At 41.6% G+C, this 15,540-nt stretch overlaps 1 protein-coding gene across 1 annotated transcript; it reads left to right on the top strand.

The window, feature by feature from the left end:
* The first annotated feature begins 2,555 nt into the window (after window positions 1–2,555).
* On the top strand, window positions 2,556–13,490 carry LOC118711100 (L-threonine 3-dehydrogenase, mitochondrial-like). Its single transcript, XM_036424055.2, has 8 exons — window positions 2,556–2,757; window positions 4,597–4,639; window positions 5,298–5,368; window positions 7,454–7,603; window positions 7,702–7,874; window positions 9,349–9,439; window positions 11,325–11,594; window positions 12,389–13,490. The coding sequence occupies exons 1-8, from the start codon at window positions 2,571–2,573 to the stop codon at window positions 12,526–12,528; spliced, it is 1,125 nt and encodes a 374-aa protein (XP_036279948.2). The 5' UTR covers window positions 2,556–2,570; the 3' UTR covers window positions 12,529–13,490.
* Window positions 13,491–15,540: the final 2,050 nt, after the last annotated feature.

Here is a 15,540-nt window from a genome sequence, read left to right as displayed (position 1 = left end):
CCTTTTCTGTAACATGGCACACCCTGGATGCCTCCCTTCCAATCCTGACCCTGAGCATGGAGCCAGAGATGTGTCAGTGAGAGTTCTCTCCTGCTTGTTTGGGAAAGTTAGCTGGGACCAAGAGCCTCGGGAACTTTGTAGGACTCTATCTGATACTGGGGAACAAGCCACTGATCTGACAGATGTCCCCATGCTTCCACCAACCTTATTTCTTTCTTTGTCCTAAAGAACTAAACCTTTTATGGCTCATAAAAGGGTGTTAAAGCATATGTTTTCAGAAGGTAGGTTCCCTCCTCCTCCCCTATAATTTGGACTTTAAGGATTACAAGAAAGCTGCTACCTCTGGCATTTTATTATTTAAAAAAATTTTTTTAAATTAAAATATATTTTATTGATTTTGTACAGAGAGGAAGGGAGAGAGATAGAGAGTTAGAAACATCGATGAGAGAGAGTCATCGATCAGCTGCCTCTTGCACACCCCCTACTGGGGATATGCACGCAACCAAGGTACATGCCCTTGACCGGAATCGAACCCGGGACCCTTCAGTCCCCAAGCCGACGCTCTATCCATTGAGCCAAACAGGTCTCGGCTACCACTGGCATTTTAATTTAGAATTACTGTTATCTACTCGACACTGAGTTGAGTGTGGCAGTAGGCTAAATTCAGATCCTAAACTGGAAATGTTTTCAACTGTGGTTACCTTTTCTCCTTTCATGGTGTACAATATACAATGGTTGAAATCTGGGTTATCTCTTTTGAGGGTCCAGCACCAGAGTCGGCTCTGAAGGTTCATCTGCCAGTTCTGCTGGAAGTCTTACAACTGAGGGAAGAAGAGGCCACGGGGCTGTTTGCAAGTGCTAAAGGCTTGACACTAGAAGGTGGGAAGTTTGCAAGTTTTGGGGCTCTGATTTACTCCTGTGACATGCCTACCTTGTTGCTGGGGATGGAATGGGGAAAATGGAAGCCCTGTATGCATTGTCCAGTCTCAATCCATGTATGATTGGACCATCTTTTTTTTTTTTTTTTTTTTTAATATATTTTTATTGATTTTAGAGAGGACAGAGATAGAAACATCAATGATGAGAGAGATTTATTATCCCCCTCCTTCCTACAATGCTCCCTATTAGGTGTTGAGCCCGAAACCCAGGCATGTGACCTCCTGATTCATAGGTCAATGCTCAACCACTGAGCCACTCCAGCAGAGCTAATTGGACCATCTTGATTGACCTCTTGGGGCTAGAACTGATTTCATGGTCAGTCAGTGCAAAAGTTGAAGGAGAGGAGGAGCCAGACTGAAATAAAATATGCATGATCTGAGAAGAAAATAGATTTTTCTAAATGATTCTTCCTAAAGTGATGGCATTGAAACAGAAATTAGTCACAGCTTACTGAATATTGCTGGGGGCCATTTTACCCTAATCATCTGCTTTTCTAGTCTGGTTCATTCAAGATAACATTTGAGTGTTACAGAGCACTATGTTATTGTTATTGTTATTGCTAAAATATATTTTATTGATTTTTTACAGAGAGGAAGAGAGAGGGATAGAAAGTTAGAAACATCGATGAGAGAGAATCATCAATCAGCTGCCTCTTGCACACCTCCTATGTTATTGTTATTTTATTTTTAAAAAAATATATTTTATTGATTTTTTACAGAGAGGAAGAGAGAGAAATAGAAATTTAGAAACATCAATGAGAGAAAATCATCAATCAGCTGCCTCTTGCATATCCCCTTTATATCCAAGGTACATGCCCTTGACCGGAATCGAACCTGGGACCTTTCAGTCCGTAGGCTGATGCTCTATCCACTGAGCCAAACCGGTTTTGGCATGTTATTGTTATTTTTAAAAGCATATTTTTATTGTTTTCAAAGAGGAAGGGAGAAGAAGAGAGATATAGAAGCATGAATAATGAGAGAATCATTGATCTGCTGCCTCCTGCACGCCCCAGCATGTGCCTCGACTGGGAATCAAACCTTGACCTGGTTCATAAGTCAACGCTCCACCACTGAGCCGTGCTGGTTAGGCGGCACTGTGTTATTTAACGTGGGACCTATCTGTGCTCTGTGATGGAAACAGTTGTAAGTATTAAAGCCTTCTCTAGGATCCATTGACTTAGTGTTTTTGGTGTGTATGACCTTATATGTGGTAAAGTCCGTGGTGACATGAGAGCCCAGTTGATGCCAGCATTGTACACTACCAATTCTAAATCTCCGTCCAGCTTTTGTTTGCCTGCACTTTGCAAGAGGAGTAGTTTATCCCCTTTTCACAGGGCTCTGCTCCAGTGGGCTCTTGACTGGCACACTCAGCAGTCTCTTTAGTTCAATTCATGAATTCAAAACATGGCTTTGCTCGTGAGCTGACAATTTTTTTTTAATTCTTTGTTTTTGAAAATGTTACATATGTCTACTTCCCTCCCCTGCCCCCCGCCATTGGCCTCTCCCTGCCCACTCCCTAGTGAGCTGACAATCTTAATGTTAATTCTGGTTAAGGAGTTTGTTATGAGGGTTTGGGACATAAAGGTTCCACAATGAACTCTGCTCCTTTTTTCTTGCAGGGTATTTGAGAAAATGCCGGTCCTTAGGATGCTGCAGCGAGTTATGGGCCAGATGCTGCAGAGCCCTGCCGGTGGCTACAGAGCAGCTTTCCTGCCTGGCCGGGTCCTGGGCACCTCCTCTTGGCACATTCCAGCAGATGCCAACTTCCACTCTGGGTCTCTATCTGGAACAGACCGGCCACCACGGGTCTTAATTACAGGTTGAATTTGTGGCTTGATTATTTTATCTTCTGTGCAGCTTCTGCGTGGTTGTGCATTTGTTTTTGGAATGTTTGACATGCTTTCAGGGAACATTTATTAATCACAGACTATCTTTTCTGCTTTTGACTTCCTCCAGAATATTGCAAATCTCTGATCTTTATTTCATCACTGTTGCCAGCTCTTATTTTCCCTGCCATAATTTTTGTTGTTAATCCTCACCCAAGGATGTTTTACCCATTGGTTTTCAAAGAGAGTGGAAGGGAGGAAGGGATAGGGGAAAAGAGAGAGAGAGGGAGAGAGAGAGAGGAACATTAATGTGAGAAAGGCACATCGATTGTTTGCCTCTTGCACATGCCCTAAGGGGAGCCAGGGATTGAATTTGAACCCAGGTATGAGCCCTTGATCTGGAATCAAAGACTCTAACCATTGAACTTCACCAGTCAGGGCTCCCTGCTATAATTTTTAATTATCTGAGGGAGGAACTAGGTAGCTGGGGAACCAAAAGCTGTTGTGGTCTCAGTTCTACTGCCTTATTAGGATCGTCTTGTGTGCAAAGGCTCATGCGAATGTGCAGGATGAGAGCATGGATTCTGAAATCAGGAGCATCTTTTCTTGTCGAAATTTCTCAACCTAAACTCGGTGTCATTCATCCCAAGCAATTACTACATGTTTGTGTGTTGGCGACAGAAAAGATGAGTTAGGGCCTTCCTGGAGGAGCTCACTCCCATCATCTCATGTTACCATCTCATTGACACTTGTTACCTAATCCTCCGTATCCCTTGTACACCCAGTGCCTGATTTTGTACTTGCCTCTGCAAACTTCACTCCCACATACTTCCAGCCAACTGAAGCCCATCTCTGATTTAATTGACATTTTTATTTCCTTCTTAACCAGGTTTTCTTCCCTTGGCTTTTAGTCATGATCCTTATTACAACTCTCACTGTGTGTGTGTGTGTGTGTGTGTGTGTGTGTGTGTGTTCCTTTTACTGCTTCTTTCTCTTCTGCTGTGAAGGTTTCAAGTGTTGTGGGTTCCCCTCTGCACTTTGCTCTCTGATTCGCTCTGCTTGTTGTCTGCTGTTTTACTCCCTCCTACGTCCACCAACAAAACATCTTCCAGGGCCCAGGTGAGCATCAGTGGGCCTGGTTTCAGTCCCATGTTAACCCGTGTTTACAAGAAATCCTACTTCCTGTATCTTCCTGCCTCATTCATTTCTCCCAAATGAAATTTATGGTATGTTCCTTCAAATGTGCTCCCAGCCCCACCAACTCTCCCATTTCTATCAGTAACATTTTTAATGCCATTTTATTTCTTTTAATGCCTTTTTGTTGACTCATTTATCTGCCCCTTTTTTCAGATACCTTCTTGGTTTGTCCCCCCTCTTTCTCCTTTCACATCCCACTCCAGTTTTGATGGAGGATGGGGTTCTGGGAAACCTCACCAGAGACTGAGACAAACTATATATTTGTCTGAGTGTTTTGGAACTAGTAGTAGACAAGCTTCAGAGCGATCGGAAAACAAAGACAAAGCTGGGAACAAACTTCTGGCCCCAAGAGCTAGGAGGTTGTCTGGCTTTCTTGTGATTTTTCTCTTCTTAACACCCTTTCTTCCCTCCAGCGACTTTGTGCTGGAGAGAGGTTTGTCTCTGGAACTAATCTTAGCTGTATCAATTTCTGTCTTCACTGGGAGGAGGTAATTCAATTCTATCAGTCCAACCTGGCACTTTATCTAATTAGATAAGATTATAACTATAGCTTTATTTCATTATTACTTTCTGGGAATAATTGCTTTGGTTAGATTTGGATTAAAGTTTTACTTTTCCCCCCCCCCTTTTCTTAGGGGGTCTTGGCCAGCTTGGAGTGGGGCTTGCTACCTTATTAAGGTAAGAACCCTAAAAGCAGAAATTTGAAATCTGAGTTCTTGAGTATAGGACCTTTGTCTTTGGTACCATTTAATCTGTCCTCCCCCTTCCTATTTTTAAGATGGCATATCTACAGTGGCAAATGTTTAGAATATATTTCCTTTGGCCTCTTAATATCATAGACACTGTGGCAGGTCTTTTGGCTCAACATCTCCCACACTGGTCCTTTGCGCCCTCTCTTTTCTCACTTAGACAGAGTAAGACACCTAACTCTAAATGAATCACTTGATTTTTAGATGTTTAGGGGCAGAGGGAAGTATGACAAGGAATAGTGTGGGATTTAGAGGGAGCGGGATGAAAAAATAAGAGCAAGAAGAGAAGAATGGGGAGGGTGAGGTAAACTTATGGGTACAGGGAAGAAATTGATGGCAAATATAGGGATGCTAAGGGGTGGAAGTAGGAACAGAAGATGGGGCTGTGAAAGGGAGAGGGAGGCCTGAATGCGGTCAGAACTGACCGGTGTGTGTGTTTGGAAAGAAGAGGGAGAAAAGGCATGGGGGAAAAGATAAGGGGGACTCAAAGGCTGATTGCAAGATACAGTTCTTATTTGAAAGATTGTTTTCATAGAACCAATTATATCCTAGCTGTACCAACTCATGTGTATTGATTTTCCCTTTAGGGAACACTTTGGGACGGACAATGTGATTTTGACTGACATAAGAAAACCCTCCGACCAGGTGTTCCATAGTGGTGAGAGACCATTGCTTTTGTTTTTATCTTTACTTTCCAAAGTGCAGTTAGGGAAGCAGCTCATGGAATCTGTGTGCCACAGCTCTTAACCAGGCATGTGCATTAGAGGAGAAGTACTGAGGCACAGAGGTGCCCTTGGTAGTTCTGTAAAATGTCTATAGTCATGCTGCTGCTCATTCAAGTGTGACAAGAATATGAGAGTGCTGAATGTAAAGTTTTTTAATAACATCTTTGGCTATCACGTGGAGTAGTATCTTTGGAATAAAAACATTGATTACTGTCCTTTTAGCATATATATATTGATTGATTTTAGAGAGGAAGGGAAAGGGAGAGGGAGAAAGATAGAAACATCAATAATGAGAGAGAATCATTGATCCTGCACGCCCCCTACTGGGGATGGAGTGCGCAACCTGGGCATGTGCCCTGATGGGGAATCTAAATGCAACCTCCTGGTTCATAGGTCGATGTTCAACCACTTGAGCCACACCAGCCAAAACAGCATTTCCTGTTTTTTTTTTGTTTTTGTTTTTAGTTTTTAGTTAACTTATTGGATCAGAGAGCCAGCAAACAAAACTCAAATCCTATAATGAGGAACTTTAAAATTTTTGAGAAATTAATCCTCATATTTCAACATAGACTTGCTCTTAATCTACTGTGTATACACACACACACACACACACACACACACACGTGCGCGCACACACACATACACACACAAAAATCTCAAACTCTCCTAACTCCACTAAATCAGAAATATTTTTATAATGTCTTCTGATTCTTTCTGGTTCAATACCATTCTTTTGCTGTTTATGGAGGGGAAGAATGGTAATTTGCTATAATGGGAAAATTGGCATTGAATAAAATCAGTTTTACCTCCAAATTAACAGGGTACTATAAAATCATGATTTTTTAAAAATATATTTTATTGATTTTTTTACAGAGAGGAAGGGAGAGAGATAGAGAGCTAGAAACATCGATGAGAGAGAAACATCGACCAGCTGCCTCTTGCACACCCCCCACTGGGGATGTGCCCGCAACCAAGGTACATGCCCTTGACTGGAATCGAACCCGGGACCTTTCAGTCCACAGACCGACGCTCTACCACTGAGCCAAACCGGTTTCGGCTAAATTCATGATTTGTGGTTCTTCTATACTAGTGATTTTCAACCTTTACATCTCATTGTACACATAAATTAATTACTAAAATTCTGTGACACTCTAAAATATATAGTTTTTCCTATCTGACAAAAAGAATAGTTATAATTTTGATTCATTCATACCAGATAGCTATTGTTGTATTGGCTATTGCATTTAAAAAAATATATTTTTATTGATTTCAGAGAGAGGAAGGGAGAGAGGAGAGATAGAAACATCAATAATGAGAGAATCACTGATTGGCTGCCTCCTGCATGGGGATGGCACTGGTTACCCTGACATGTGCCCTTGACTGGAATCAAACAAGGGACCCTTTAGTCAGCAGGCTAATGCTCTATCCATTGAGCCAAACTGAATAGGGCCATTTTTTTATTTGACAATCTAAGGAAAAAGAGATCAGGTTCCCAGACTAAAGAGCATGTTTTAAAAGTTCTTGTGGCATATTGGTTGAAAATCACTGTTCTGTACCACGGTATTTTGTTTTGGTTTTTAAACCCATTTCTCTTCTTCCTTTAAAAATGTTACTTTTAAGTAGAGTGAAATCACTCTGCATGTAGGGTTGATGTTAACAATGATGACTGGAGCCAATTGCCTGGTTGTGACCATATTTCTCCAACTTACTCTGATTCTGGCAAGTTCTTAACCTCTCTGTGCCTCCGTATCTACCTCAAAGGCTGTGTGAGAGCTACATATACAGAAAGCCCTTAGAGCAGTGCCTGCAAGTCTGAGTCTTTATAAGCATTAGCTGTTGTCAGCTGTGAGGTGGTTGTGGTTGGTGATTCTTCCATAAATAAAATGCCCAATAGTGTCGAAGTGGTTCAGTTACCAAGTTGGTATTAAAGGAATTCACAAGTCAAGGAGTGGGGAGGACCATTTAGTTTTTCAAACCCCGAACTTCTCACTTCTGTGGCTTCACCATGTTCCTTGTAGGCCCATTTATTTATTCCGACGTTCTGGATTACAAGAATCTCCGAGAGATAGTGGTAAATCACCGCATCACCTGGTTGATTCACTATGGCGCTTTGCTCAGTGCGGTCGGAGAAACAAACGTATCCTTGGCAAAAGCAGTAAATATCACTGGTAAGTCTCTGGGTCTTGCCCAGTATGACCTGTTTGTCGATTTTTCCAGTTCTTCAGCAAGAGGTTGCTCAGTTGTGATACTATGATGTTGGTTTCAGGATTACATAATGTTCTGGACATCGCCTTGGAACACAATTTGCGATTGTTTGTGCCCAGCACGATCGGAGCTTTCGGACCTACTTCTCCCCGGGACCCAACCCCTGATCTCTGCATTCAGAGACCCAGGACGATCTACGGGGTCTCCAAGGTCCACGCCGAGCTCATGGGGGAGGTACGCATGGCAAGATGACTCCGTGTTTTCATTTTTTGTTCTTTTGCCTCAGACACCTGCTGGTTTATCCTTGGAGGGACTTCCCCTTCCCCATCCCAGCCCCCCAAAATGCTCATAAACTGATTATGTTTGCAAAACGGCATGTACAGATAGCTCCACAAGAATGTCCCTGCCCTCAGCCATATGGTACCACTCAACACTTCCTAGAGGCTGCTCAAAGGGCATTTGCTGCCCTTTTATTTGTTCCGTTCTTCTCCCATTATTGGTAGTTGTTGTTGGTAACTTTAAATAATATTTTAATCCTCACCTGAGGATATGTTTTTATTTTTATTTTTGTTTATTAATTTTGAGAGAGAGAGACAGACAGACACAGAGAGAGGGAGAGATAAACAATGATTGGTTGCCTCCTGCAGGGCCCATCTAGGGATTTAATTTAATTTATTTATTTATTTATTTATTTATTTATTTTAAAATATATTTTATTGATTTTTGTACAGAGTGGAAGGGAGAGAGAGAGTTAGAAACATCAATGAGAGAGAGTCATTGATCAGCTGCCTCTTGCACATCCCCTACTGGGGATATGCCCGCAACCAAGGTATATGCCCTTGACCGGAATCGAACCCGGGGCCCTTCAGTCTCCAAGCCGATGCTCTATCCATTGAGCCAAACCGGTCCCGGACCCATCTGGGGATTTAAAAAAAAATACACTTATTGATTTCAGAGAGGAGGGGAGAAAGAGAGAAAAACATCAATGATGAGAAAGAATCATTGATTGGCTTGCCTCATGCACACCCCTCAGTGATCGAGCCTACAACCTGGGCATGTGCCCTGGCTAGAAAGCGAATCGTGACCTCCTGGTTCATAGGTTGATGCTCAGTCGCTGAGCCATGCCGGCTGGGCCTAACCAGGGATGGAAACCACAACCTAGGTATATGTGCCCTGATCAGCAATCAAACCCACAACTTTAGGATATATGGGCTGATGATCCAATCAACTGAGCAAACAGCCAGGGCTGGTTTTATTCTTTTACCTTCGTCTTTATAACTCTCTAGCAAATTTTAGTTGGTGTCTGATCCTTCAGCTGATGTCACAGTCGTTGCTCTCCCGTCACCCGCTGTCCTCCCCTGTACTCTTCCCAGTGCTGCCGTGCAGGGACCTGCTTAGGGAGAATTGTGCAGGGCAATGAGCAGGAACTCTTCCCCAGAAAAGGGTGGAAATACCTACTGTGGGCTGAGTTACTATTTATTTACAATGTTGATGTAACCCCAGGATAATGATTCTTTGAAGATAAAAGTTGAAGTTCTTTATTAAAGAAAAACGAGTCTGTTAGAAATTCTAGAGTCTTCCTTTCCTTCAGCAGAATTTTAATATAACTGCATGGGATGATATTTCAGAAAAAAAGGCTGTTATTTCTTTGCATTGCTCTATCTGATTTGAAAGGTTCTTTTTAAACTAAGTTTTCTTTCTTTTGCAGTATTATTATTACCGGTATGGGTTAGATTTCCGATGCCTGAGATATCCTGGCATCATTTCGGCTGACTCTGAACCTGGAGGAGGGACAACTGGTAAGTGTTGCTTCCTATTTCTTTCTTATTAAGAAGAAAAAAAATGTTTTTTTAAAAATTGATATTTAGAGATAGAAAGGAAGGGAGAGAGTGAGAGAGGAACATCAGTTGTGGGAAAGAAACATAGATAGGCTGCCTCCTGCATGGCTACTACTGGAGATTGAGCCTGCAACCCAGGCATGTGCCCTGATGGGGAATCAGAGAGCTTTTGGTGCATGCGATGACACTCATCCAACTGAGCTGCACAGACCAGAGCTTCTATTTCTTTTGTTTGTAAGATAGGGAATAGTGTGATGGATCTGCTATCTCTTTTAGAGGTATGCTAACTGGAGTTTCTGAATCCCCTCCAGGAAGTGCATCTGAGAAGCTCATGGAACACTATTGACTTACACTAGCTAAGGGCAGCTTATGCCGGTGTTGGAAACCCAGCTCAGGATGGGCCACTTGGTGCACAGTGCTGGAATCAAATGGTTAATATTCAGGAACAAATTTGTTACTCATAGTGTAGGAAGACATATTTAAAAGGAAATAAGCATCACCATGATTATTATTCATTTGGGCTCAAGCACGCATTATATTTCCTAACTCCTACATTAGAATTCCTTCTCATATGAAGGGTCCTGAGATACACTATAAAAGATACTTGAAAAATCTAAGGATTTTAAAAGAGGCTTTGGTTTTGGTTACTTTTATTTTTATTTATTTATTTATTTATTTTTAATATATTTTATTAATTTTGTACAGAGAGGAAAGGAGAGAGATAGAGAGTTAGAAACATCGATGAGAGAGAGTCATCAATCAGCTGCCTCTTGCACACCCCCTACTGGGGATCTGCCCATAATCAAGGTACATGCCCTTGACCGGAATCAAACCTGGGACCCTTCAGTCCCCAAGCCGACGCTCTATCCATTGAGCAAAACCAGTCCTGGCTGGTTTTGGTTACTTTTAAATAGCTTTTGCCTAGTACTGGCTGGATAGCTCAGGTGGTTGGAGGTTCAATCTCCAGTCAGAGCACATTCCAGTGAATGCATGGCTAGGTGGAACAACAAGTCAGTATTAACATTATTAATTAATTAAAACACCCTTGCCTTAGAGTGGTGCTTCTCCAAGTATGGGAACCCCTGTGTATCCCTGAGGCTTTTTCAAAGGGCCCAAGAGTCCAAAACTATTGTCATATCAAGAGTAAGCTGTTATTTGCCCTTTTCACTCTCCAAGTGCACTGTGGCATTTCCCTCAGGCTGCATGATGTGCAGTAGCACAGCAGACTGAATGCAGAAGCAGATAGGGGACAGTGGTCTTCTCTTAATCAGACAGTAAAGAGATTTTTTAAAGGATAAAACATGTCATTCTAAATTTTTTTGTTTTGTTTGGAAAATACCTCCTTTTTCATATAGAATGTCATACATATGAATATATAATGGTCTGTTATTGTCATTTTAAAATGTAATATTTAAACATTTTTCTCAGTTAATTCCTGATACTGTAAATATTAATATAATTCACATGAAAAATATCTCATTGGATATTTTTGTGGTTTTTTAAAAGAGCACAGAGAAGGCCCTGGTGGCATGGCTCAGTGGCTGAGCGTCAACCTATAAACCAGGAGATCACGGTTCAATTCCCAGTCAGGGCACATGCCTGGGTTGTGGTGTTGATCCCCAGTGTTGGGTGTGCAGGAGGCAGCTTACCGATTCTCTCTCATCATTGATGTTTCTATCCATCTCACCCTCTCTGATCCTCTTTAAATCAATAAAAATACATTAAAAAAGAGAGAGAGAGAATAGAGAGGTTTGGAGACTAAGATGTTTGAGAACCACTGCCTTAATCCAAGAGACTCACTCATGATTTTGTTCTAAGAAGAGCCACTGACAGGACTTTCTTTCAGACTATGCAGTCCAGATTTTCCACGATGCCATAAAGGATGGCAAGTATGAGTGCTACCTGAAACCCAGCACAAGGCTCCCAATGATGTACATTGATGACTGCCTCAGGGCCACCCTGGAAGTCATGGAGGCCCCGGCAGAGTCCCTCTCTCTTCGGACCTACAACATCAATGCCATGAGCTTCTGCCCCGAAGAGCTGGCCCAGGAGGTTCTTAAGCACATGCCGGAATTCCAGATCACGTACAAAGTGGATTCTGTTCGACAGGCCATAGGTTGGTACATCATTGTAGACCCCTTCAAACCAAGGTTAAGCTTCACTCTGCACTGAGTATCCTCGGAGGATAAGTAGAGCATGAAGCCTTCCTGTGGGTCCTGGCACCTTCTGGAGAAGGAGCTGTTGAGTCAGAGCCCTCAGATGCTGCCATTTTGGGAGATGATATCTAAAGTGGGTGGAATAGTTTCATTCCAAATAAACAGCTTGTCAGCATTTCACCATCTTACAGTTTCAACATGTAACAAGCAGACATGGCAGGAAAGGAGCCCTCGATTTTCAAATGCCGTGACCGTGCCACTCTGTGGCCCTGGGCATTTTTGCCCAGTGATCGGCAAACTCGTTAGTCCACAGAGCCAAATATCAACAGTACAACGATTGAAATTTCTTTTGAGAGCCACATTTTTTAAACTTAAACTTCTAACGCCACTTCTTTAAATAGACTTGCCCAGGCCATGATATTTTGTGGGAGAGCCACACCCAAGGGGCCAAAGAGCCGCATGTGCAGTTTGCCTACCACAGCCTTTGCCTATAAGATTCGTATCTTATGAGCTTGTGTGAGATTTTAATAGTATGTGACAATTCACAGTGTCTGACAGTAGATATATAATACAATCTTCTAATCTAAGAGAGTGACTATGTATGCGCATAGCAGCTGCTCTGGTCTGCTCAAAGGGGGAATTTCTCTTATGGTACCTTATATGATAGATTATTACATAAAGTGTTCTAGGCCTTTTTGCAATTCTACAATAGAGCCTGAAAACCTTAACCTACTCTTTCTGTACCTTTTCCTAGCGGAGAGTTGGCCGATGAAATTCGATGACAGCAATGCTCGTAAGGACTGGGGATGGAAACATGATTTTGACCTTCCAGAGCTGGTGACCACAATGTTGAGCTTCCTTGATCCCGAAAGTAGAGTTGCCCAAGCAAACTGAATGACTCAGAAAGAAGAGCTTGTGTATCATGGACAGCTCTCCAGGGAAAAATGTAATGACCCCAAAGTCATAGATACCAAACACCAAGAGTATCCAGAGTCGAGGCCTAATTAAACTAAATTTTAGCAGTTCTTATTGAATTGCTGGATGGAGAATCGAGTTGGCTTTAGCATTTTCAAAATGCTGTTCTGGTGGTAGAACTTCTAACTCTTTGCTGTGTGCCTAACTTGTCCAAACACTCATATTCCAGAATGAAGACTTAGGTCACAATAATTTCCATGTCCTTAAATAAGATGAAATGACTATTTCTGGGAAGGTGGAGGTTATATGACACTTTGTGTTGGATTAAATTCAATTTAAATATCACTTCTAAGTCTCTATTCTCTTGACTAGAGACAAAAGATTGTATTTTAAAGACTATATATATCAAAGATGATCCCCTATTTAAAAGTACTCTTTACATCTTATCAGAATATAAAACATGTTTGATATGTTTATTAATCCCATGTTCGTAGTGTTCAAAAGATTTTAACGCTTCTTCAAAAATTATCACTTCTCATATATTCTTCTGTAAGAAGGTGTATCTGTAGGAAATTAAGGTTAGCAAAGACGATATAAGTAGGGAAGGGTAGTGCCTCTCTTATTTTGATTGCCTTCCTGTTGGTGAGCTAAGTGGTGATCAGCAGGAGTATAATTCCCTTACCTGGCAATGTCTGCCTCCCAGAGGAGCTTATCTAAATATTCAGGTTTCTGGGCTCACCTCTTCAAGTTGACTCAAATGGGAATGGCCATCTAAGTGCCGTCAGTTGTCTTATTGCAGCTCAAGTCCACTAGTTTATACCAATTCCAAACACTATTTTCTGAGAACTTTTTTGTTACAGTCTTTGTTTTATGCACTCTTAGATTGAGACTTCAGAAGAGCTACTCTGAAACCATTCTAGATAATAAAACCCTAATGTGCAAATCAACCAAATGGTGGAACAACCTTGCAGAACAACTGGTCATTATGACATGCACTGTTCTTCCCCCACCAACCCCACTTCCCCCGCAGAGGGAGGTGACCAGCAGCTGCGATCAGAAGGTGGGGCCGGCCAGCAGGCGGAGCCAGGCCACCAGCCAAGGCGAGTGCCAGCCAGGCCCACCCCCCTGATCACCAGCCCACTACTTGCCCCACAGATGGCCCTGATCACCGGCCAGGCCTCGGGACCTACCCTATATTTTGGGAACAGTCTCTTAGATTTAAAAATTAAAACCTGGCAAGGCTACTCTAACACTGAAAAAACAAGTCAATGCAGCGATGACATGCATGGACTCTGGCTTGCACATTTTGTGGTCAGCCCTGATTCTGACACTTATAACGTTTGACAAAGCCAACTACTTAACTTCTCTCTGCCTCAGTTTTTCTACCCATAAGATGGGGAAAATGGTACTACTGTCTCAGAAGGAGCATGTTATATACTACTTTTTATAATCAGGGCAAAAAAATGTAGCTGCCCGTACAATAGCAAGATGCCTTTCACCTGTATGAAAAGTAAGGTCACTAGTGCATACAGCATCCAGGTTGTGAGAGAGATGTCCGACTGCAGGTTTAGGCCTAACATCCCCTGAGGGGTCCCAGATTGCGAGAGGATGCAGGCTGAGCTGAAACACCACCCCCCCAACCCCAGTCCCAGCCCTTGTGTACAAATTTTGTGCACTGGGCCTCTAGTTATTATATAAATATATGCAGACTTCTTTCCAACTGCCTCAGGATGTGCTACATGTGAAATCACTAGAAAGAGAAACTGCATAGGTGAATCTGGGTACATTAGACAATAGGTCAAGGATTAAAAGGCATTTAGCCCTGGCTGGAGTGGTTCAGTTGTTGGAGCATTGGTCTGTGCACCAAAGGGTTGCAGGTTTGAACCTGCAAGGGCGTGTGCCTGGGTTGCAAGTTTGATCCCCAGACCTAGTTGGGGCACGTGCAGAGGGCAACTAATCTATATGTCTCTCTTACATTGCTATTTCTCTCTTTCTCCTCCCCTGCCCCACTTTCACTTTCTAAAAATCAATGGAAAATATATCGTTGGATGAGGACTTTAAAAAAAACAAACAAAAAAAAGCTTATTTAACTTTTAGCTGAAGAACTTGCAGATAATTGAATTATTTAATATTTATGTTGTAGTTTTTTTTCTATGTAATATAATTAAGCTTACATTTGTGCATTTTATTTTCTAAAACCAAATAGGTAGTAATAAGTTTTTTAAAGGTTTATTTCACATAATGTAAAATTTAGTATACATATTTTTCAGTATATTTACAAGGCTGTTGCAACCATGACTATAAACTAATTTTCAGCTATATCAACATCTTATGAAGAAATCACCTATTAACCCTCCCCACCATACACAGCCATTAATTTACAATACTTTCTCTGTCTGTGGATTTCCCTGTTCTGGACATTTCCTTTCATATAAGTGGAATCATAGAATATATGTTTTTTGTGAGTGGCTTTTTAATTTTAACTTAACGTTTTCAAGGTTCATTCATGTGGTAGCATGTATCAGTACTCCATTTCGTTGCTAACTAGTATTCCATTGAATGCATATATACCACATTTTGTTTGTCCATACTTCAGTTGAGGGACATTTATCTGATTATACTTTTTTGTTGTGAATAATGCTTTTATGAATATTTGTGTAGGTAATTGGCTTTTGAATCTCACTTACTTCTTATTCACAGTTTAAAAACAATTCCTAAGCTCTCTTCATTCTTAGTTATCTTAAAGGGACAGAAATTAATTTTTTCCATCCTTGAGAATGGAAGAAGCAACTGACGTGATTGACCCTTTCCCCTAAACTCTACTCTTCCAGTGTTTCCACCAGGTTCTTTGGGTGACTTTGTAATTGGGGCCCTCTGGAGGGATTCTTTCTATTTAAAAAAAAAATACACTTATTGATTTCAGAGAGGAAGGGAGAGGGAGAAAGAAAGGTAGAAACATCAATAATGAGAGAGAATCATTGATCGGCTGCC

The sequence above is a fragment of the Pipistrellus kuhlii genome, unplaced genomic scaffold, assembly GCF_014108245.1.
Source record: "Pipistrellus kuhlii isolate mPipKuh1 unplaced genomic scaffold, mPipKuh1.p scaffold_m20_p_8, whole genome shotgun sequence".
In the NCBI taxonomy this organism is placed as follows: domain Eukaryota; kingdom Metazoa; phylum Chordata; class Mammalia; order Chiroptera; family Vespertilionidae; genus Pipistrellus; species Pipistrellus kuhlii.
Note: the sequence above shows the minus strand (reverse complement) of the source record. Positions and strands in the feature narration are given on the sequence as shown.

Excerpts from the sequence above, each read along its gene's own strand:
- LOC118711100 (XM_036424055.2), top strand. The coding sequence starts at position 2,571 with ATGCCGGTCCTTAGGATGCTGCAGCGAGTTATGGGCCAGATGCTGCAG. Across the intron at positions 7,875-9,348 it reads ACGCCGAGCTCATGGGGGAG|TATTATTATTACCGGTATGG; the intron begins GTACGCATGGCA and ends TTTCTTTTGCAG. Across the intron at positions 9,440-11,324 it reads ACCTGGAGGAGGGACAACTG|ACTATGCAGTCCAGATTTTC; the intron begins GTAAGTGTTGCT and ends ACTTTCTTTCAG.